We start from the raw sequence: 20,259 nt of genomic DNA on the forward strand, positions 1-20,259 counted from the left end.
AGCCCGAGCCGGCTGTCGGGCTGCCCGCTCCTTTTCCAGAACTTTGAGACCTGCATGCTCACATCGTTGGTGGCGTCAGCAGGCTCCCGGGCCCGAGCCGGACACCATCCGAGGGCTGTCTGGAGCACGTGCTCGGGTGCTAGAGGGGCAGGCTGGGAGACTGGGGGGTTCCAGGGACAGGGTGGGGTTGCCTGGTGTTGCTGTCATGGACACTGACCACAGCCTCCTTGAGAAGGGACCCTGCTTCTTCCAGAAGTGAGCCAGCTCTCTCCAAAGCCACCAGTTGGGGAGGAATTCTTATAACCAGTGCTCGGTGGGGAGACCGTGTGCGTGAGGCCCTCAGGGGCGGCCGAGGAGGGAGAAGCTCCGAGGCAAGTGGGGCTTGGCCTTGGGGCTGGAAGTGTGTCTGGCCTCCAGTAAGGGGCACAGGAGGGTCATTCCAGGATGAGGGAAGACCTGGCCCAGGAGTGCCTGGGGGCCCAGAGGGGCCACTCCCTAGAACGTGAAAGTGTGCGTGGGACCCGGGTCAGGAGGCGTGTGGCCGCGGGACCAGCCATTGCTTGGACACCAGGCAGAATATGGGGCAGGAGGCGTCTCGGGCTGTGGTGCTGGCTGCTGTGGCAAATTCACAAACCGGGTGGCTAAGGACACCAGAAATTATTCTATGATGGTTATGGAGGCCGGCAGCCCAGGATCGAGGCGTCAGCGGGGCCGAGCTCCATCTGAGGGCTCCAAGGGCAGGCCCCCCTTTGTCCCTCAGATGCGGGTGGTGCTGGCGGCTGTTGGGGCTCCTGGGCCTAGGGTGCCTCCCTCTGTCTTCCTCCATCGCCACATGGCCTTCTCCCAGGGCTCTGTCTGGGCCTCATAAGGTCGCCAGTCACATGGGACCAGGGTCCACCGTCCTACACTACCTCGTCTGCTAATCACACCCGCAGACCCTTTATTTCCATGGAAGGTCACGTTCCGAGGTGCTGGCAAGGACATACGTTTTAGGGGTACCCAGTACAGCTGGTTTAGGGGACTAATTTAAAACAAGGCTGTCCACACGTGGCCTTCCTATGTCCTCGGTGCCTGTGCGCGATTGGCACGTGCCGCCGGTGGGAGCCCACGCTGACGCCTTCTGTGCTTTCTCTTCCCGCAGCCCAACATCGGCCGCCTGGGCCTGCCGCACGGGCCGTCTGGAGAGAAGGTGGCTGTGGTGACTGTGGACGACTGTGACACGGCCGTGGCTGTGCGTTTCGGCAGCCTCGTCGGGAACTACAGCTGCGCTGCCCAGGGCACACAGAGCGGCTCCAAGAAGTGAGCATCCCGGGAGAGGGGAGGCCCAGGCACCCCCCCACCCACCCCGCCATGACTGCTGCTCCCCAGCAGGGTCATCCAGGGCAGGACCCTGATTGGATGCAGGCGCCTTGGACTCAGCATCCTGGCCGCCCCAGTCCAGGCTGAAATCAGGGTCCCTCCCATCGTTCGGGGCACCTTCTGTCTGAATGTCAGAACCTTCTAGAATAAGTCCCCTTACCACTTCTGCCAAAGTAATGGCGAGGCCAAGTCTGGCTTACAGACCCCAGAGACCATGGGGTCGCCGGCCCCCGTCCGTTGGGCATGGATCCCTGTGGTCCGGTCCACCTCCCTCGGTGAGAGCCTGGAGATTCTCTGCGGATCGTGCTAACTCAGAAACTGACCTGCTAGTGCAGACAGCCGACAGGCCGTCCCTCCAGCCAGAGCAGACAGTCCTGTTCCTTTCTAATCGTGTTTTGGTGGCATATTCGGCAGTAAGTTTGGAAGCCCACTGTTCGACCACCCAATCTGTGCCGAGTGTCCGGAGTGGTGTGGGGGAGGTGGGGTCGTGCCCATTTTATGGATAAGAAAGATGTCACTGGACAGATTAGGCCCCTTCTCCGTGGCCATGCAGGTGCTCACGCAGAACCAGGGTCTAGTTTGCTGTGAGCTCAAGGTCATCAGAGGTCGGAGGGGGTCGTGCCACTGTTTGGCATGGGCTGGACTGGTCGTTCTGCGTGGGCTGGGCTGGCCCGGCTGCAGATGGGACTCCATTTGGATGTGGCTTGGGTTCGATGGGCTGGTGGTGGCCCTGGAAGTAGGATCTGGCTTTTGTGTCCTGGCCCATTGGCTGCCTGCTTCCCTGTTCAGTTGTCGGTGCTGGGGGTGTCCGGTGGCATACGCCACCGTGATGGGATGGCAGCATCGGGACCCCAGCGCCCCCTCCGGCTAGCCTGACCCAGAGGCCGGACGGGTCGGCTTTGCATCCCCAGGTCGCTGGACCTGACGGGCCCTCTGCTCTTGGGCGGCGTCCCCAACCTGCCTGAAGCCTTCCCGGTGCACAATCGGCAGTTTGTGGGCTGCATGCGGAACCTGACCGTGGATGGGAGGAACGTGGACATGGCCAGCTTCATTGCCAACAATGGCACAAGGGCAGGTAGGTTGGGGACAGCCACCGCCGCAGCCCGGGCCATGACTGCTGCTCAGGCGGAGCCCATGTTCCCCTAGCTGTGGGCCTGCAAGTGGGGAGCCCCGGCTCATGGAGGTGCTGCTCGGGGGCTGGGCGTCCTGCAGCGTGCGATGCCGGGTGCCACAGGGCTGGGCAGTGCACCCCTGGTGTCCCAGCAGGACAGGCATGTGTCCTGTGCCACTTCTGATGGTCCTCCAGCTCGTGGGGGTCTCAGGCCAGCCTGCCTCCCCTCAGGGCTGTTGCTCCTGGGGCTGTCTTCCCACCACACGGGTTGGTCTCAGCAACCATTCCCCTGCGACCCATGCAGTCCCCTCGTGTTCCCCGCTCTGTGTCCCCAGGCTGCGCTGCTCAGAGGAACTTCTGTGAAGGGACCTGGTGTCAGAATGGGGGCACCTGTGTCAGCCGGTGGGACACCTACCTCTGTGAGTGCCCACTCCGGTTCGGCGGGAAGAACTGCGAACAAGGTGAGAGGCTGGCCTGGGGGCCTGCCCAGCCTCGGGGCCTCGGGGACCTCCCTCCGGGGCGTCTGGGCTCCCACGGTGGCGTGTGTGTCCTCAGGCATGGGCTGCGGTGGGGCGTAGGAGCACACGCAGGACCCGGCTGGGGGCGGTGTGCAGGAAGCTGGGGCGGCGGCTGGGCGGACACGCGCCCACCCCAGAGTTCCTGTTATGGAGACCGTGAGCCCAGCCAGAGAAAACAGATGCCAACGCTGGGTTCAAAAGAGCAGGAAACAGACAGCCCGGGGCGCATGAGGCTGTTGCCCCCGGAGGCAGCCCCCAGTTGGTGTGCCCTGTGCTGTCATCGGGCTGTCCCCTTCGGGGGTGCCCCTATGTGACACCCGGGGTCTGGAGACAGTGAGGCCCACCCGGCACCCGGTTTATCTGAGTGTAACAGACCACACGAGGCTCTCAGTCCCCCCATTGTCACCTCCCTGGTCTCCCCCAAAATGTGCCGGAGCCCTCAGCTGGCCAGCGGCCTCCCCACTTCCATGCCCATCACCAGGAACAGAGCAAGCGACAGTGGCAGGTGTGCCTGGGGGTCGGAGCCCACCCGGACACAGATGAGGGCTGGTTAGGCTGTGGGGTTGGGGTGGGGTGCTGGCACAGGTGTGGTAGTCACGGCAGGCCCATACTGTCCTGCTGGGGGACCCTGCTCCTGCCCCCCGGGTGTCCCAGCCAGTCGGTGGGAGGTGGGACACGTGGGTTGTGATCACAGTCCCCCAGCACCCCGTCTGCTGAGCCCAAGGATTCAGGCCACCGGGTTGTGCCTGCCAGCCGGCCCGAGAGCCCCTTGTCATGCCCTCTCTGGGACTGAGAACCTCCCCACAAGCCTGTCTCCCCCTCCCCGGGAAGGCGGCAGGTGACTCAGGGGTGGGCTCCTGGAAGCCTGCAGCTCCCGGACTCAGGATTGGACGCTGGACACGCAGAGTCCAAGACTGGCCTTTGAATTGAAATGAAAATCCTGCCCGACCCCACCCCTGCCTCCCCGGGAGCCTGCCCTGCCCCCCTGCAACTGAAGAAGGCTCCCTGCGGCATGTCTGATGTCCAGGGCCCCGCACTTCTGTGTCCACAGTCATGCCGCACCCCCAGCGCTTCAGCGGGGAGAGCCTCGTGTCCTGGAGCGACCTGGACATCACCATCTCCGTGCCCTGGTACCTGGGGCTCATGTTCCGGACCAGGATGGAGGATGGCGTCCTGATGGAGGCCGTGGCGGGCGCGTCCTCCAGGCTCCGTCTCCAGGTGAGGGAGAACCGCGTCCACCCCCACCCCCTCCCCGGGCAGCGGCGGGGCCGGTGTGCGCCCGAGGCGGGCAGCCCGAGCTCCCAGGCCGCATGCACGGGCCCCTGGCGCCCAGGGGCAGGGAGGGGACCTTGCCACTTTCCGCCCCCCCTCTGCCCGCACCGGCCCGGCGGGGTCCCCAGCGAGAGTAAGAAAGGAAACACGAGCCTGCTTTCCCAGCAGGCCGCACAATCTCGCCATTCATACGCGGGAAGAGCGCAGGGAATCCAGCGTGCATCTATGGTTCCCACGGGGGGGTCGATTCCAGCGCTTTCTTTCTTCTTTTATCGCCGAGATGGAGTAGGTGCGGGGCTGGCTGGACCCATGGCCCGGCCTCTCGGCTGCAGAACTCAGCCAAGGTGTGTTTCAGATCCTGCCTGTGGCCCCCGGGTGTCTGGCACTGGAGGTGGCGGCGAGCACCTGCAGGCCGGGACAGGGGTCCCTGAGGCTCGAGGCTGCGGCCACGGGCGTGAGGGGGCCGTGTCGACTGGCACCCTGACGTTCCTGGGTCCTCCTGAACTGGGAATCCCCTTCTGCGGGTGCTGTCTTAATCTCTCTGGACTTTACTGTTTTGCTGATTAAAAGCGTCGGGTAAGCAGTCGCTAAAACCCTTTAAAACGTGAAGTTGGTACGCCGTCCTGGTGTTTGGTTGTTGACACGCCGTCCTGGTGTTTGGTTGTTGACACGCCGTCCTGGTGTTTGCTCCACAAGCAGCTCCCCCTCGCGTCCTGCCAGCTCCGTGGACATCTCATTTGGGGGAACAAGGGGCGTTCCTGCAGGTTGTGCAAGTCACCCAGCGACGCCGGCGGGCGGGCCAAGTCCCGGACCTCCCACCCGCGCCGCCAGCCTGGGGTTTGATGGGCTGCAGGGTTCGGGGGACTCTGCCCCGGCGGGGCCCCGGGTGCAGACCCGCCATCTCCCGTCTCCGGGCGCTTTCTGTCTGCAGCGATGGGGGGATGGGAGGTTCTTGAGCAAACCCTCTCTCTCTGAACACCCTGGACTGGGGTGCCACAGCCCAGGGTTCTCCCCCGCTCCAGAAAAGGCCACCTTGTGACCCTTTTCAAACCCCATCTGCCTCCCCACATGGCGGCGGCCGGTGGGACCCAGGATTAGAAGGAATCCCATAGCCAGGTTGCTTTTTCCTGCCTTTCTTCGGGAGTTCTCTTCAAGTACATGTACGTGTCTGTGCATGTGTGTGTGTGGACATGCGTGTCTGCACACGTGTGACGGAGGATCCGGGTGCACGTGGCCACAGGAGCGCCGACCCCCTTCGCACGGGTCCTGCATGGTCTTCAGCCACACCGAGTCTCCGTCCAGACCGAGCTCCTCTCCTGCCTCGGGGCCGGACTGGCTCGGAGCTCCGCACTGTGCCCCAGGGTCGGTCTGCCCGGCCGTAACGGCTCCCCCGGCGGTGGGGGTTCCTCACGGAGCTGTGTGTCCTTCCTCGCTGCTGCCCTGGGCCCCGGGGACTGCACGTCCTCGTGCGGAGTGGACTTCTGTCCCCAGGCAGAGCGGGCTGTGCTGCGGTCAGAGGTCAGACGTGAGATGGACCCCACGGAGCGTCCACCCCCGTCTCTTTTCGTTCAGGGAAGCCTCGTTCCCTCATCACCCAGCCTCTGTGGCGTCCACATCACCCCCTTCCATCGCTCCTGTGGGCTGCACGCCTGGAAACACCTGTGAGTGGCGGGGACAGCAGGCAGGGACAGAGGCACTGCCCGGTGCCCCCTGTGAGCTCCGTGTCAGAGGTCAGCAGGGGCGGGACCCACAGACCCGTGAGGACAGGGTCTCAGGGGGCTGTGACTCACCCTGTGCGGGCAGGGGGCTGGGGGCCACAGCCCCCCAGCAGAAGCCTCTCTCCCCAGACCTGCCCTGCTCCCCTGCCTGCTGGCTCAGCCCCAGTGCGAGCCCATTCAGGTCACAGTGAAGGTGCAGGCTGTGTATCCCATAATTACAGCTGTCACTGTGTTCCCCTTATTAACTCGTGATTTCGTAGGTTTACCAGCAGTTCCAGAGGCTAGCTCTGGGCCAGCACTTGGCAAGCTCAGTTCTGCCTCGGGATGGTATTTTTCCTCTGTGGTTGTTTCGCTGTTGGAACAAATTAAATTGGCTGTTTTGGACTCAGGTGATGAATTAGAACTTGCAGGTTGTCATTTGGCAGTGGGGGTCTCTGTAGGAAAAAAGTACGCTATCAGGAGGAACCAACAGTGAAAGCCAAAAACTCCCGTGTTGTTTGAGTAATTACGTTATGGATAGCTAATCCAAAAATTTAGGGTTTGCTTTTGGCCGGGGACTATGGCCAGCTCCTCCCTGTGGAAGTCTGGGTGGCAAGACAAGTGGCCCTGTGGGGATCCTCCAGGTCCTCCAGACCCAGAAGTCCACTCCAGGGCCCAACGGGTCAGCTGGGGAATACGGGCATGTTCTGCGTTATTTCTACGTGGTGTGTCTGAAGGCAGGCCTCCTGCAGGCTTGTGAGCCCTGTGGGGCAGCTGCGTAGGTGTTCCTGGCGTCCGGGGCAGCCCGACCAGCTACAACCAGCTACAGCCAGCTGCGCAGTCATCCCGCAGCCCACACAATTCGGGTAATTGCTCTCAGGCGCCCTCACTCCGCCTGCATTGTCAAGGGGGATCACCTGGCTATTGTCGAATGCTCCCCTCCGATCCGGCAACAGACGGGAGAGGGCGGGCAGTCGCGGCGCGTGGGCCTGGGAGTCGTGCTTTCGCCTTTGTCCGTAGACAGATGTCATGTTTATTGTTGATCACCGGCCTTGGGCTTCTGTCGGCAAGGGGGGTGAGAGAGCACAGCCAGGGGGGTGCGGGAGGTTGACTGCACTCCTGTGGACGAAGAGTCACCTTCTTGCTGTCACTCCCGACTAAGACTAAAGGCCAAAACACATAATTAGTTGTATTGTCTTTATAATCAGCTGAAAATACCTTCTGTTTTCCCATCATGATCTCTTTCTTAATCCGTGGGGTACGTAGAAGTGTTTCGGGGTGCCTGGTGGCTCCCTCGGTTGAGCGTCTGACTCTTGATTTCAGCACAGAGCGTGATCTCGGGGTCTCGAGATCGAGCTCCGTGTTGGGTTCTGCACTGGGCGTGGAGCCTGCTCTGGATTCTGTCTCTCCCTCTGCCCCTCCCAGCACCCGAGCTTATGCACACTCTCCGTTCCTTTCAAAAAAAAAAAAAAAAGAAGATTTCTTTTTAAAGATTTTATTTATTTATTTGCGAGACAGCATGCGCACATGCAAGCGGCAGGGAGGGGCAGACGGAAAGGGAGAAGGACAGACTCTTGAGCAGACTCGGTGCTGAGCACGGAGCCCCAAGTGGGGCTCGATCCCACGACCCTGAGATCAAGACCGGAGCTGAAATCCAGAGTTAGACGCTTCAGTGACCGAGCCACCCAGGCACCCTGGGAGTATGTTTGTGAATCAGCAAACAGGTGGCATTTTCTAGTAAATCATTTTGTTGATTCTGGCGTAGCTGCAGGTCGGAGAAGGCATGCTGTGGGACTCCAGAGCCTCGAAGTGCGTGGCACTTGCTTCCCAGCCCAGCATCTCATCTTTCTTGTGAATGTCCCACCTTTACGTTCCGAATATGTGTCCTGCAGTTGGGTTCTGGGTACATCAAATGAGTGAAGTTTGCTCATGGGGGTGCTCAGACCTTCTTTGTCATTGATTTTTTTGGTGGTGGTGTTTCTCTGCTCGGTTACTGAAGAGACGTGAATTGAAAAAGTTTGCAGCCCTCCTGGTGGATTCACATCTTCGCCCTTTTAGTTCTGTCAAGTTGCGCTTTGTGCATTTTGAGGCTGTGTTATTAGGTGCATACAAAGTTAGAATTGTTTTGTCTTCCTGGATAAGCAGTGCTGTCATCAGTATGAAAATTGCTTTTATCTCTGGAATTTCTTTGTTTGCCTTCAGGTGTCCTTTGTGTCATTCCTAGAGCTACACCAGATCTCTTTGGTTGGTGTTTACATCCTGTCTTTTTCCGGCGTTTTACTTTCAGCACTTCTGAATCTTTACATTTTAGGCGTGTCTCTTTGAAACAGTGCGTTAATAGTTGTTCGTGTTTTTCTAAACTGTTCTTTGCTTGCGATGATCTTTCAGCGCGAGTGTCTTATGTGCGTTGCCCGGCTAGGTCCTCACCTTCTTACACATCTTCAAACTGGCTAGCTTGAATCTTGTCTCCCGAAAGAGAATGTTTATCCACAAAAATAAGAGTCTAATGGTCACGGAACTTGTTTCCTTGCAAGTTCTGTGGTTCCCACTATTGTTCTCAAGTCTGTGTCTGATGACTCTATTTTACAGACCCCTGGGCGGGGCGGGGGCGGTGCTCTGTTTCCAGCCTCTCTTGGTGTTCACGCGCACCGGCTTGTCTCCTCCCGTGCTGGGTTATTTTTGATCGAGTGCCGAGCATCATATCGAAGACAGTGAGAACTGGAAACTAGAATGGTGCTGTCCCTGCCCCTCATGTTTGCTTCCAGCAAGCCCTGCCCCCACCCTGACCGGGGTCTGAATTCTGGTTTTTATTATCCCAGCGCCGGGAGACTGGAAAGCTCTGCTGTTTCCAGCCTCCGCTGTGTCTTCCAGAACCAGCTGCCAACGGTCAGCAGAAGCGAACACCCCAAGTCCGGTCCTACAGATTGCCGTCTTCTACCTGGTTGTGGCTCCGTCAGTCTGCCTTGAGTCACTCTGACGCCTTCAGACGGCGATGCTTTAGTGTCTGTCTCGCGGTTCTCGGTGTTCTTGGGGGGTGCTGGTGCCAACTACCAAGTCCCTCATTAGGACAAATAAGATCTGGCGTCGCTCCTGGCTACGCTTTTTTTGAACATGAACACCTTAGGCCAGTTACTTCGCCAGCAGCTGTTTTTTTGTTTTGTACAAACACATAAACGTGGTGGCCTGAATCCCGTCTCATAAAGTGGAACGCGCGCCTCCAGAAACTCCAGAAATAAGAGCTCGGAACCGCACCTGGGGTTGTTCCCGGTAATTAAGTCCAGTGGGCTTTATCTTACCCAGTTCTGTCCACAGTTGACCCTTCTTGCCCCAGAAAAAGGCATGTAAGTCTGAAGAGTGATACAGGCGATAATTAGAAACGAAACTTGGCCTCATTTTTAGGTCCGTCTTCGGCCCCGTGCCCTGGGGTAGGTCTGTGTACGTGGCTTTGTTATTTAAGCGACTGCAGAGCATTTTCTGTTCTGTTGTCATCAATTCAGCTGGTGGGTCTGGCTCTCCCTGTCCTCCAGATCCTAAACAAGTATGTCCAGTTCGAGGTGTCCCATGGTCCCTCAGACATGGCTTCCATGAGGTTGTCCAGGTCCCGTGTGACTGACGGGGAGTGGCACCACCTGTTGATAGAACTGAAGAGCGCCAAGGAGGGCAAAGACATCAAGTACCTGGCGGTCATGACCTTGGACTATGGGTTGGACCAGGTGAGTTGGCGCCTGTACCCTCTTTGGAACAGACACCTTCCCCGGGCCCGTGAGAGAACAGAGTGACCCCTCCGTGTGCCCGGACCTGCCAGAGTCCTAGAGGACTTGGGGACACACATTCTGGGCCCCCGCCTGAGTTTGGGTCTCACAGGCTGCCTTATGCTGTGGGCGCCAGTATCTGTGCCTTTCTAGACGGTCAGCTCCTGGACTCTGTGTGTCCCGTCACAGTGCCGTTAGCACCTTCCACGGTGGTTCCTTGTAGCAGAGCTGTCCTGAGTCATGACAGCGTGCGCGGTTCTGTGCCTCTGGGGCACATAGATGAACAAGGCACGGGTCCTTACCCCAGCATGGTGCTGTGTGACGGCGGCTGAGCTCATGAGCCCCGGGGACCAGAGGGGGCCAGGGCACACCGGACAAGTGTCCCAGATGGGCACGTGGCACTCCAGGCAGGGCTCACTCACAGCACGCTTGGTGAGCCACACTCGATGTCCATGGTTTGCAGACAGTAGCAAGAGGCCTTTTTTTCTGGGACACTTTGGGCTCCTGTTGAGTTCTGTGCCCTTAGAGTCTGGGTGCTTCTCCCCCTTGGTTCTGAGAATAAGCAGCTGTCATGTTGAGGACGCAGCCCTCCAGGGCCTGATGGTCCAGTGGGAACATCCTTACTTCTGGCCACGGTGCACGTAATCTATACCCACTGCCATCTTGCTGCCGTCTCCCGAGCTTACCAGCGCTTTCTCAGAGCGGCTCGGGAGTGGCGCCACTACAGAGCTGGCAGCATTGCCCGTGTCCCCCCAGTTGGCCATCTTGGCTGTGCTGGGATGGGGACGTGTGTCCTGCGACCCAGTTCCCACTCCTACCCGTCCCCCACACACAACCCAGCTCACCCCCCGCCCACCCTGTTTGGAGGCCCAGATGCCCTAGGGCTGTGGGGAGTTGGTCAGAGTGACCGTGTTTCGGCCTTCGAGCACGTTCCTCCCAGGGGTCCCAGCCCGTGGTTGTAGCCCCCTCTCCCCGCTCAGGACACGGTGCAGATCGGGAACCAGCTCCCAGGCCTCAGGATGAGAAGCGTCGTCGTGGGCGGCGTGTCGGAGGACAAGGTCACGGTGCGCTACGGCTTCCGGGGCTGTATGCAGGTACGGCAGGGCCGTGGGGCGTGCCCGGTCACAAGACGCCCGCAGAGGCGTTGTTCAGCCCGCTGGTTTTCAGTAAATGAATGACGGGTCTCAGCCAACCCCACCGTAGCAGGTCCTGCTTCCAGCTCAGACTCATCCTCCCCGCGGTCCCCCTCCAGGCCTCCCCCTGCATCCCCGTCCCCACGCCACAGTCCGCCACCTGCAGCTCTGCCCTCGTGTCCTGTCTGGAATGTGGCCTTTGCTGCCCCCTCCCCGTCCCCCACACTCACCTGAGCGGTGCCACCGTCGTCGTCCCCTGGAGCAGGTGTCTAGCGGCAGCCGGAGTGAGCTGTTGATCAAGTCGCCCCGGTCATGCCCCTGGGCCTCCCGCTGCAGAGAAGGGAACCCTATGTGCCTCCCCTCCACGCGCCCACCCTCCCCAGGGGCGGCCTTCCATCTCCCTGCTGTCCTCCAAGGTGGGACTTGCTGGGTGCGGCCACGTGGTCCCCATCCTCTGCCGGGATGCCCCGTCCCCCGAGGCGCCTCGCCTGCCTTCATCCACGGCCGCGCTCTCCCTCCGCGTCCGCGGCCGCGCTCTCCCTCCGCGTCCGCGCCCGCGCTCTCCCTCCGCGTCCGCGCCCGCGCTCTCCCTCCGCGTCCGCGGCCACGCTCTCCCTCTACCCTCGCTTACTTTTTCTTCACGCACCAACCATGGTGCTTTGGGTCTTCGTTTCCGGGCAGCTGGTCCACCTACCTGGACCACACGCCCGAGGGCAGCACACGTGACCCTGCCCTTCCCCGTGCGGGTCCAGCTCTACACAATGAGGCATTCCTTCTTGGGGACCCGAGAGAGTTTGGGGCTCTCTTAACCCCTGGTTGCCTTTTGAGGCCCCTGCAACCCCAAGAGGCTGGACTGAGCCTGGCTGCCCCTTCCTAACTCAGGGAGTGAGGATGGGGGAGACGTCCACCAACATCGCCACGCTGAACATGGACGACGCCCTCAAGGTCCGGGTGAGGGACGGCTGTGACGTGGAGGACCCGTGCTCCTCCAGCCCCTGCCCTCAGCACAGCCGCTGCCGCGACACCTGGGACGGCTACTCCTGCGTCTGCGACAAAGGTGGGAGCCCGCGCCCGCACCCCGCCGTCCTGAAGCCCGCGGGCGGAGGGCTGTGCTTTGGTGTGGAGAGTGCATCGGGGCACGCGAAGCAGGAGCACCCCCGCCGGGGCTGCGGGTCTGCGAGGCCTGAGCCTCCCTGACTGGGAAGAGGGGTCACTTCTCAGAGTGGATTCGTACATTGGTCCTCACTTGGGACGTGGGGCCTCCGGGCTTTATTCTGAGAACGCATGATGAGAGGGGGAGGGAATTCGTGAGAAATCCCCACGTTCAAAGTTGATACTTTCAGTGGCTGCCTGGATTTTGAGGGGCTGCGATCCCACTGTGTGACCTGGGGTGGCCGGGACTCCCGTCCCGGTGGAGGGGGACCCAGGAGGCCCGCGTCGCTGCGTTTCCAGGTCCAACCCACCGCACTGTTGGACACACTGTGTCCCGGGACACCGAGCGAGACACCACGTCCCTCTGTGGCGGCGTGGCAGGAGGAGTAGAGTCTGGGGAAGATGCAGACGGCCCGAGACGTCTTCCCCCGAGGCTCTGGCTCTGCGGCGGGGACGAGGAGCGTCGCGGGCGGGTTCTGGGGTGGCGGTGACGCTGGCCTGTCCCCACAGGGTACTTCGGAAGGCAGTGTGTGGACGTGTGCCATCTGAACCCCTGCGAGCACGTCTCGGCGTGCGTGCACAGGCCCGGCTCCCCGCGGGGCTACGCGTGCGAGTGCGGGCCCGGCCACTACGGCCAGTACTGCGAGAACAGGTAGGGCAGCCCCTCGCGAAGCGCGGCCGCCACGTCCTCCCACGCCTCTCCTCTTGGTCGCGTCACACAAAGGCACACAGAATTGGGGCTAACGTGGGCAGAGTTCGGGTTTTTTTTTCAAATTTGTCATGAAATGAATAAGACTCTGAGCGAGCATCTCCAACTAACCCCGTTGGAGTGGGTTTGCAGCTGAACCACGGGGCAAGCGGAGCGCCTGCTTCCAGAGCCCCACCGCGCATGCAGCCGTGGGTGCCGAGCCGCAGGGACCCACCCCGTGAGCCGGAAACAGAACGTGGCTTTGTGGGGCTGTGGGAGCCTCGAGCGGTGTGGCCGACTGGAGCCCGGGTCTCCCAGGGCCCTAGCTGCCGCGTGGAGCATGGGAGGAGTAGGCGGAAGTGGGAGGTGGGGGTGGCCTGGAGGCAGACTGTGTCCCCAGGGGCTGGCACTGCAGGCACAGAGGGCTGAGGGGGCTGTAGGGAGAAGGGGTCACCAGAGCTCCGGGGTCCCCCTGTCGTACATGCAGACCCACAAATGTACAGAACCCCCGGCTCAGCTGTGTTGCTGTGGTGGTTTTTATGCTCATGCTGTGTATACTGTTGGTACTTAATAAATAACTGCTTGCCAGGTGAGCGAGTGAGTAGGAGAGGTGGCCTGCTGGTCAGGTGGGTGGACGGAATGCCGTCAGCCGAGACAGAAAGCCCAGGGCGGCCCTTCGTTTCGAGGAGCCTGAGGGGTTTGGTTGGGGCATGCGTCCCACGGGTGGGTGAGCGGTCACTGGGGAGCGGCAGGGGTTGGGGGGGGTGACAGCGACCAGCAGTGGCCAGAGCCTGGGAGGGGTGAGCCTGACCTCACGACCTTTGATGTCCCACGTCTTGGGGCCTGCTGGGCGCTCAAGAGCAGGCCTGGGCACGTGTCCTGATCCCAAATCCACCAGACCCAGCCCATGGCTGCTCAGAGCTGACCATGGCGCCTGTCACGTCTGTGGAAAGGCAGCTTGGCTGGGGGCACACAGGCAGTGTTTGCCTCAGGGCACCCCAGAAAGCATGGATGCCCCAGGATCCCGTGTTTGGAACTGCCCACAAGGGATCTCATGTTGACAGACATCCCAGGTCCTACAGGATGGTTTCCCGGGGAGGCCGGGCTCCGTGGGTGCCACTGGGGCTGGGGCTGCTGCTGGAGCTGGCCCGGCTGTGGGGTCACCTGTCACTGAGCTTCCCCATGAGCCAGGCGCTGTCGTCCCAGTGCTGGGACAGAGTGAGCACAGGTCAGTGCTGTTCCCCCCTGCAGGGAGTGTGGCAAGGTCATGCTCCTAGGAGGCCCAGGTTGGGATCCTCAGCTGTGTCTTCCAGGTAAAAAAAAAAGTGAGCAACAAACCATTTTAGAAATAAGTTTTGTAGTAGACGCCTGGAAGTAGGCTTCTATAGACCTGGGACCCCTGGAGTCTGGGATCAGAAGGGGTCAGGGGCGAGTGAGGTTGAGAACCAGCAAGGGGAAACTGAGGCTACTCCGGGGGAGGGAGGGTCCAAAAGCAGGCCCGGTGAGGCTCCTGGCCTCTGACATCTTCCTCTGGCTCCGAGGATGGTTATGCACACCTACCCTCTGCTCTCCTATTTCCCCAACAGGATTGACCTTCCGTGCCCCAAAGGCTGGTGGGGGAACCCCGTGTGCGGACCTTGCCACTGTGCCGTCAGCAAAGGCTTTGATCCTGACTGTAACAAGACCAATGGGCAGTGCCAGTGCAAGGTGAGCCCGGCTCGCGGGCAGATACTGGCTGCGTTCCCACCCCCCTCCGGTGGCCACGCCTAGAGATAGTTGTGTGCACACCCACGTGCACACACACATGCACACTCAGGTCCTGAGCCCCGAGAGATGGCTGTGTGCACACCCCTGTGCACACACACGAGGTAAGGTCCTGAGCCCAGGGAAGCAGCTGCTCACCGAGGCACTGAGTACCCTGGGCTGGTCTTCACGTGGACACTGATGTGGAGCCCTGAGAACTGAGTCGTCAGCCGCACAGCCACTTGGTAACAGGAAACGATAATTTCCATGAGGTTTGCTCAACCTCAGCACCGACCACTGTTCGACCTCTGGGCCGTTTTCCTGGGGCTCTTGTCACGCTGGCCCTTGAGGATGGCTGAAATTTCTAAACCACGGAAAGCTTTGCCCACACCCCAGCCGGAGCGTCTGTGTTCTGTGCAGCACAGTCACCTCCTCACAGCATCAGACCTGCCGCCGTGCTCCCGGGCAGGCCCTGGGTTGCTGCCCCCTGCGGCATCCTGGGGAAAGCCACTGCCCTTCAGAATCGTGTCTGCACGGCTGTTGAGCTGCCGGTTGTTTGGAACCCAGAGGAAGGATCTGTCTCGTTGGATGAGGACCGTGTGCTGCGGGGCGTAGTTTGCCGGCCCCAGAGGGGAGGTCGCCGGCACGGGTCCCGTCCGCACTCCGGGAGCTTTAACACTGGGAATGTCCCCCCGTGTGCTCATGCACTTCTGGAAACACAAATGTCTGCTGAAACGTTTAAATGAAAAACCGCACGGGCGGGAGCAGATGGGGACCGGGGAAGCCACACAGAGCCGCATGGCAGTCGGCACATCCATGGGTGGCGTGGTGGGCAGGAGGGAGGCTTGGAGCGCATTTCGAGAAATTGTGCCTCGAATGTTTCCTCATCAGAAATTATAGAAAATACAGAAAGGTGTCAAAAAGTGACGCCCATGCTCCTGCCCGGGTGACTGGTAACGTGTTTGTGCCTCCTCCCAGGTGCTCCAACACACATGGTTAGACCTCCCTGTGGGGACGGTTCCATGTCCCTGCCTGACATGGGACCGGGACACAGGCCGTGGCTCTGCTGAGTCACAGCCCATCCCACTCTTCAGCAGGGGACGCTTGAGTCCCCTGCAAGGGCAGTATGGCCAGAGATGGGCACTAACCCAGGACTTGGCAATCTGAAGCCCGTGCCCTTGACCATTCCCTGACCTGCCCAGTGGTGGACCTTCAGGTGCCTTCTAACTTTTCACAATGAAAAAAATACACCACGTACATCTCCATCTGAATCCAGGGTTTTTTGAGGACAGATAGGTAGGTGGCCCATGACAAGTATTAGCTAAGAAGTTAGGGGGTTACTTTCCCAGACAGTGCACGTGCCCCGTCGGGCACAGCGGGCAGCTCAGAAGCCACTCGGAGAGGGGGATGTGGGTGGAGGGCGGCGGGGAGAGGCCCGGGAGCCCGGCTGTAACCTTGGCGCACCCAGGAGCCATCCTGCGGGAGAGGAGCCTGAGTCCCATGCTCCCCTTCTGGTTTTGCAGGAGAATCACTACAGGCCTCCTGGTCAGGACGCCTGCCTGCCGTGTGACTGCTTCCCGCACGGCTCGCACAGCCGGGCCTGCGACATGGACACGGGGCAGTGTGTCTGCAAGTCTGGTGTCATCGGCCGCCAGTGCAATCACTGTGACAACCCTTTCGCCGAGGTCACCACGCTCGGCTGTGAAGGTCTGAGTTGCCCCTCGACCCCTTCGGGCCATGTCAAAGGGACAGACTACTGGGCTCTGCACACGTGCCCGTGTCTGCGTGTGCACCACACACTCCTGGGGTCCGGGGAGCGTTCAACAGCCTCATGGTCTGACAGTGTGCGCTTGGCCTTCCATGATCTGGCCCTCCTGGAGGGCACGGGTCAGAGCCTGGGTCCCACCTTCCCCTGTCCTAACCCAGATGAGGGTCCGGTTCTTGGTGGGGGCAGAGGACTCCAAGAGCCATGCACACTTGTGGGCATGGCCGTGGCTGGCTGAGCAGCCTTCTTTTCCCCCTGTGACCCCAGTGATCTACAACGGATGTCCCCGAGCATTTGAGGCTGGCATCTGGTGGCCACAGACCAAGTTCGGGCAGCCGGCGGCGGTGCCCTGCCCCAGGGGGTCCGTGGGTAAGTACCATGGCCTCTGGCATCCATTCCAGGCAGGAGCTTGGTCGAGGCGTGCAGCTTGCGAAGATTTGGCCAAAGCGTCCAAACTCGTGGGATGTTCTTTAGCCAAAGTGTTGGGGGAAGATAAAACCTTGTTCTTTAATAATAAATGACAAAACCTGGAAAAGCCGTAATGCAAACATGACACACGCCTATGGGCCGGGACGCAGGCTGCTTTGCCCCTCCCAGTGCCGGGTTCTCTATAAAATGGGGGTGGTAGCTGTGTCTACACCCTGAGGGGTGTCCGGAGACCCAAGGGGATAACCCACCAAAGCACCCGGCTGTGAGTCGGGTTCGTGGCTGGCGTGCAGAGCCCACAGATGCTGTGGGTATTTGGCAAACGATGGACTGGTTTCTCCCTTTGTGGACTTGCTCACGTGTTTGCTCACGGCGGCTGGGCGGCTTGGGCAGCTTCAGCGTGGCCCCGGGCACGTGGGGAGAGAACTTGGGTTGGTTTTGTGGCCGTGGCACCTGCCTGTTCCTGGGCTGGCCGAGGGGTGTGCATTGAGCCTGGGGTTCACACCTCCGCTGGGCACACTGGGTTCCGGTACACACAGATCAACAAGCACGATCACTAACTGGGGTTTCAGGTCTTCCTCCCTGTTCCCCGTTCCCTAGGCAACGCCGTGCGACACTGCAGCGGGGAAAAGGGCTGGCTGCCTGCGGAGCTCTTCAACTGCACCACCGTCTCCTTCCTGGAGCTCAAAGCCACGGTAGGCCCCACCTCGGGGAGCTGCGTGCACCTCGGGGAGCTGCGTGCGTGCGGGGTCGGGGAGCGTGGCCGGCGCAAGGCCCTGCATCCCTCTGGCCGGGGGCTAGGCCCGGCTCAGGACCGTCGCGCCCACGTCTGTCCTGAGTGCCCACGGCGGGGCACAGCTGCTCTTCCCGTCAGGACCAGCCCTGCGTCTGGGTCTGCAAACGGGGGGTCTCCATATTCTGGCCCGCTGCCCCGACCTCGCCCTTCCTCACTGCCACTCCCCCGGTGTCTCTTTCCAGCACGTTTTGGCCTGACCGTCCCTCCTCTTTGGTCCCAGAGTTACTCACCAATGTCCCTGTTTGGTTTGGGTTTTCAAGTTCTTGCCTGAAAAGGAAGTTTCTACGAGAAAGGATCAGGTTTTCTGAATCACAGGAAGGAGCAAAGCAGCCGTGGTGGGCATGCAAACATCTCGTGTGCTCCCCCTCCCCAGAACGAGAAGCTGAGCCGGAACGAGACACGGATGGACGGCGACCAGTCCGTGCGGCTGGCCAAGGCGCTGCGGAACGCCACGCGCCTCCCGGGCCCGCTCTTCGGCAACGACGTGCGCACGGCCTATCAGTTGCTGGCCCGTGTCCTGCTGCACGAGAGCGGCCGCCAGGGCTTCGAGCTGGCGGCCACGCGGGACGCCGACTTCCACCAGGTGATGGCGTGCGGCGGGTCACCCCCGGGGGGCCCCGCGGTCCTGTGGGGCTTGAGGGCGGTGGGGGGTCCGTGCTCAGCTGTGCGACATCCCTGCTCTCCACGTCCTCAGGGCAAAACTTCGCTCTGCACCCGGGCCGGGCCAGCGTGGTGACCGGGGACACTGGGTGCGAGTGCTCGGGGCGTTTGGGCGAGGACACGTGTGGGGCATAGTCTTGGTGGTGGGGACAGTCACCGTCACTGACAACTGACCCTTAGTACCGGCCAGCAGTCTGCGTGGCTTCCGTGTGTTAGCCACTCGCTGCCTGCACGGCCTGTGATGGTGCGTGGTTGCTGCCCCATTTTACAGGTAAGGAGACCGAGGCAGAGAGAGTCAGGGGCATGTAGCTCCTCGGGGGCTCAGAGTCTCCGCTCCCGCCTCGGGGTCCTGCTTTCAGAGATACGAGGTCTCATATAGAGACCATCCTGTTCTGTGTTTAAGTAACGGGTCCCTAAGAAATGTCTGTTCATGGTGGTCGCTGAGGAGACCCTCATTCATCCTCACATGTCTGAGCTGCTGGGCAGTGAGCGTCGGCAGCCATAATGCCTCTGGACCCCTCCCCAGGCCTCGCCGTCTACGCAGAGACCCTCGGGGAACCTCTCTGTCCATGCAGAGAGCCCCTGGGGAACCTCCCTGTCCACCCCCGGGGAACCTCCCCGTCCACGTGCCTTCTCCCCTCTGCATCTTGGAGTGTACGTGGGGGAGCCCCCAGCAGAGTGTCTCCCTGACGCACGGCTCCTGTCCCCCAGGGTCTGTCCCGTATCTGATCCTGCCCCGCCTGGTCTCAGGGAGCTGGAGGCTTTCCCGAGCCTGATGTGCCCCTGCCTCCCGCCATGTCACCTCGGCCTCCTGGGGCCGGGCTCACTCACCTGCTGAGCGCCGTCCGTCTGTCTGTCTGTCTGACAGGACGTGGTCCACACAGGCAGCACGCTTTTGGCCCCAGACACGCAGGCCGCGTGGGAGCAGATCCAGCGGAGCGAGGGGGGTGCCGTGCGGCTGCTGGGCGGCTTCGAGGCCTACGTCACCAACCTGGCGCGCAATGTTCGGAGGACCTACCTGAGGCCTTTTGTCATCGTCACCGCCAACATGAGTAAGGCCGCGAGTCTGCGGGGCTGAGCGGAACGTGCGTGTGCTCCGGGGTCGGACCCCAGGGGGCCTGTCAGGGGGGCCCTGCTGGGCTGTCTTTAGGGGACGGTCAGCAGCTCTGGCCTCTGGTGCCTTGTCTGCAGCAGGGAGTCAGGACCCTCCTTGTCCTCAGAGCTGAACCAGGGAAACACACACGTGACTCCTGGGCTCTGAGCGGGAATCGGGGCGGGTCAGAGGCTGTGTGGTCGGCTCTGGGAGGTCTGCAGGCCTCTTGGGACAAGGGTGTGAGGCTGTCCAGAGGGGCATGGCCGGGGTCAGGCTGCGCGTTCCTCCCTCCAGACTCACCGGGGGAGGCACAGACCCAGGGAAGGACAAGGGACAGGCCAGCCAGGTACCTGGGTGGCGGGGGGATGTCTGCCCTTCCTGAGTCAGGGGCTGAAGGTCAGCAAGCAGGTACCTCGTGAACCGAGTCACCCCCAGCGCCCGGGAGGTGCCATCCTGAGGTCCAGGGGTTTCCACGGTCAGACTCCTTCACAGGGAGAAAGCCCCAATGGTAGAACCAGCCCCCACCTGACCCACCCAGATGGAGCTGGCCAAGTCCCTGAGTGGGGGTCGGGGCTCTTGCAGGGGAGGGCCTTGCTTTCTCCTCTTGCGGATGTTTATTAGGCCGCCAGGCAGGGCGATGGGGAAGCACGGGGCGGGGTGGCGGGGTGGGGGGGGGATTGCCTTGTGCACACCCGTCACTGGAGGGGCTGAGCCTTAATCTGGAAGTGGTGGCCCTCACTGGAGCCCAGCCGCCAGCTGGGGCGCGGCCTCCAGAATGGGGCGGGGCCTCCTGAATGGGGCGGGGCCTCCTGTGCTGGCCAGGAGATGTTCTGGCTTCTGCATCTCCTGGGCCCTTGGTGGGAGGGGGGGCCGACGGGCCTGCCTTGTACCGGGGTGGCGATGGGCTCAGGGCCCCGTCATCACTGGGGGTGGGAAAAAAGGATGCGCGTGCTTCTGCAGAGCTGGCCTCGGGGCCGGACAGGACCCGGACCCGGACACAGTGCCACCTGCAGCCCAGGGCCTCCTGGAGCACTCAGGCGGTTCCAAGTGTCCTGCCTACTTCTGCCTGCAGCCCCTCTGGCCTTGTCCCTGAT

The 20,259-nt window shown here is 61.5% G+C and overlaps 1 protein-coding gene across 3 annotated transcripts in view; it reads left to right on the plus strand.

Moving 5' to 3' along the window:
- Positions 1–20,259, plus strand: part of CELSR1 (cadherin EGF LAG seven-pass G-type receptor 1) — a 134,154-nt gene that overhangs the window by 92,950 nt on the left and 20,945 nt on the right. For all 3 annotated transcript variants that reach the window (XM_032345902.1, XM_032345900.1, XM_032345901.1), the window contains 14 exons: positions 1,142–1,299; positions 2,271–2,434; positions 2,806–2,931; positions 4,040–4,206; positions 9,485–9,670; positions 10,690–10,803; positions 11,725–11,899; positions 12,505–12,646; positions 14,269–14,389; positions 15,949–16,132; positions 16,458–16,559; positions 17,217–17,311; positions 17,786–17,995; positions 18,941–19,124. In XM_032345902.1, coding sequence (XP_032201793.1) covers positions 1,142–1,299; positions 2,271–2,434; positions 2,806–2,931; positions 4,040–4,206; positions 9,485–9,670; positions 10,690–10,803; positions 11,725–11,899; positions 12,505–12,646; positions 14,269–14,389; positions 15,949–16,132; positions 16,458–16,559; positions 17,217–17,311; positions 17,786–17,995; positions 18,941–19,124 — 2,128 coding nt within the window. The remainder of the gene's footprint in view (positions 1–1,141; positions 1,300–2,270; positions 2,435–2,805; positions 2,932–4,039; positions 4,207–9,484; positions 9,671–10,689; positions 10,804–11,724; positions 11,900–12,504; positions 12,647–14,268; positions 14,390–15,948; positions 16,133–16,457; positions 16,560–17,216; positions 17,312–17,785; positions 17,996–18,940; positions 19,125–20,259) is intronic.

This window comes from Mustela erminea, chromosome 6, assembly GCF_009829155.1.
Source record: "Mustela erminea isolate mMusErm1 chromosome 6, mMusErm1.Pri, whole genome shotgun sequence".
NCBI lineage: Eukaryota > Metazoa > Chordata > Mammalia > Carnivora > Mustelidae > Mustela > Mustela erminea.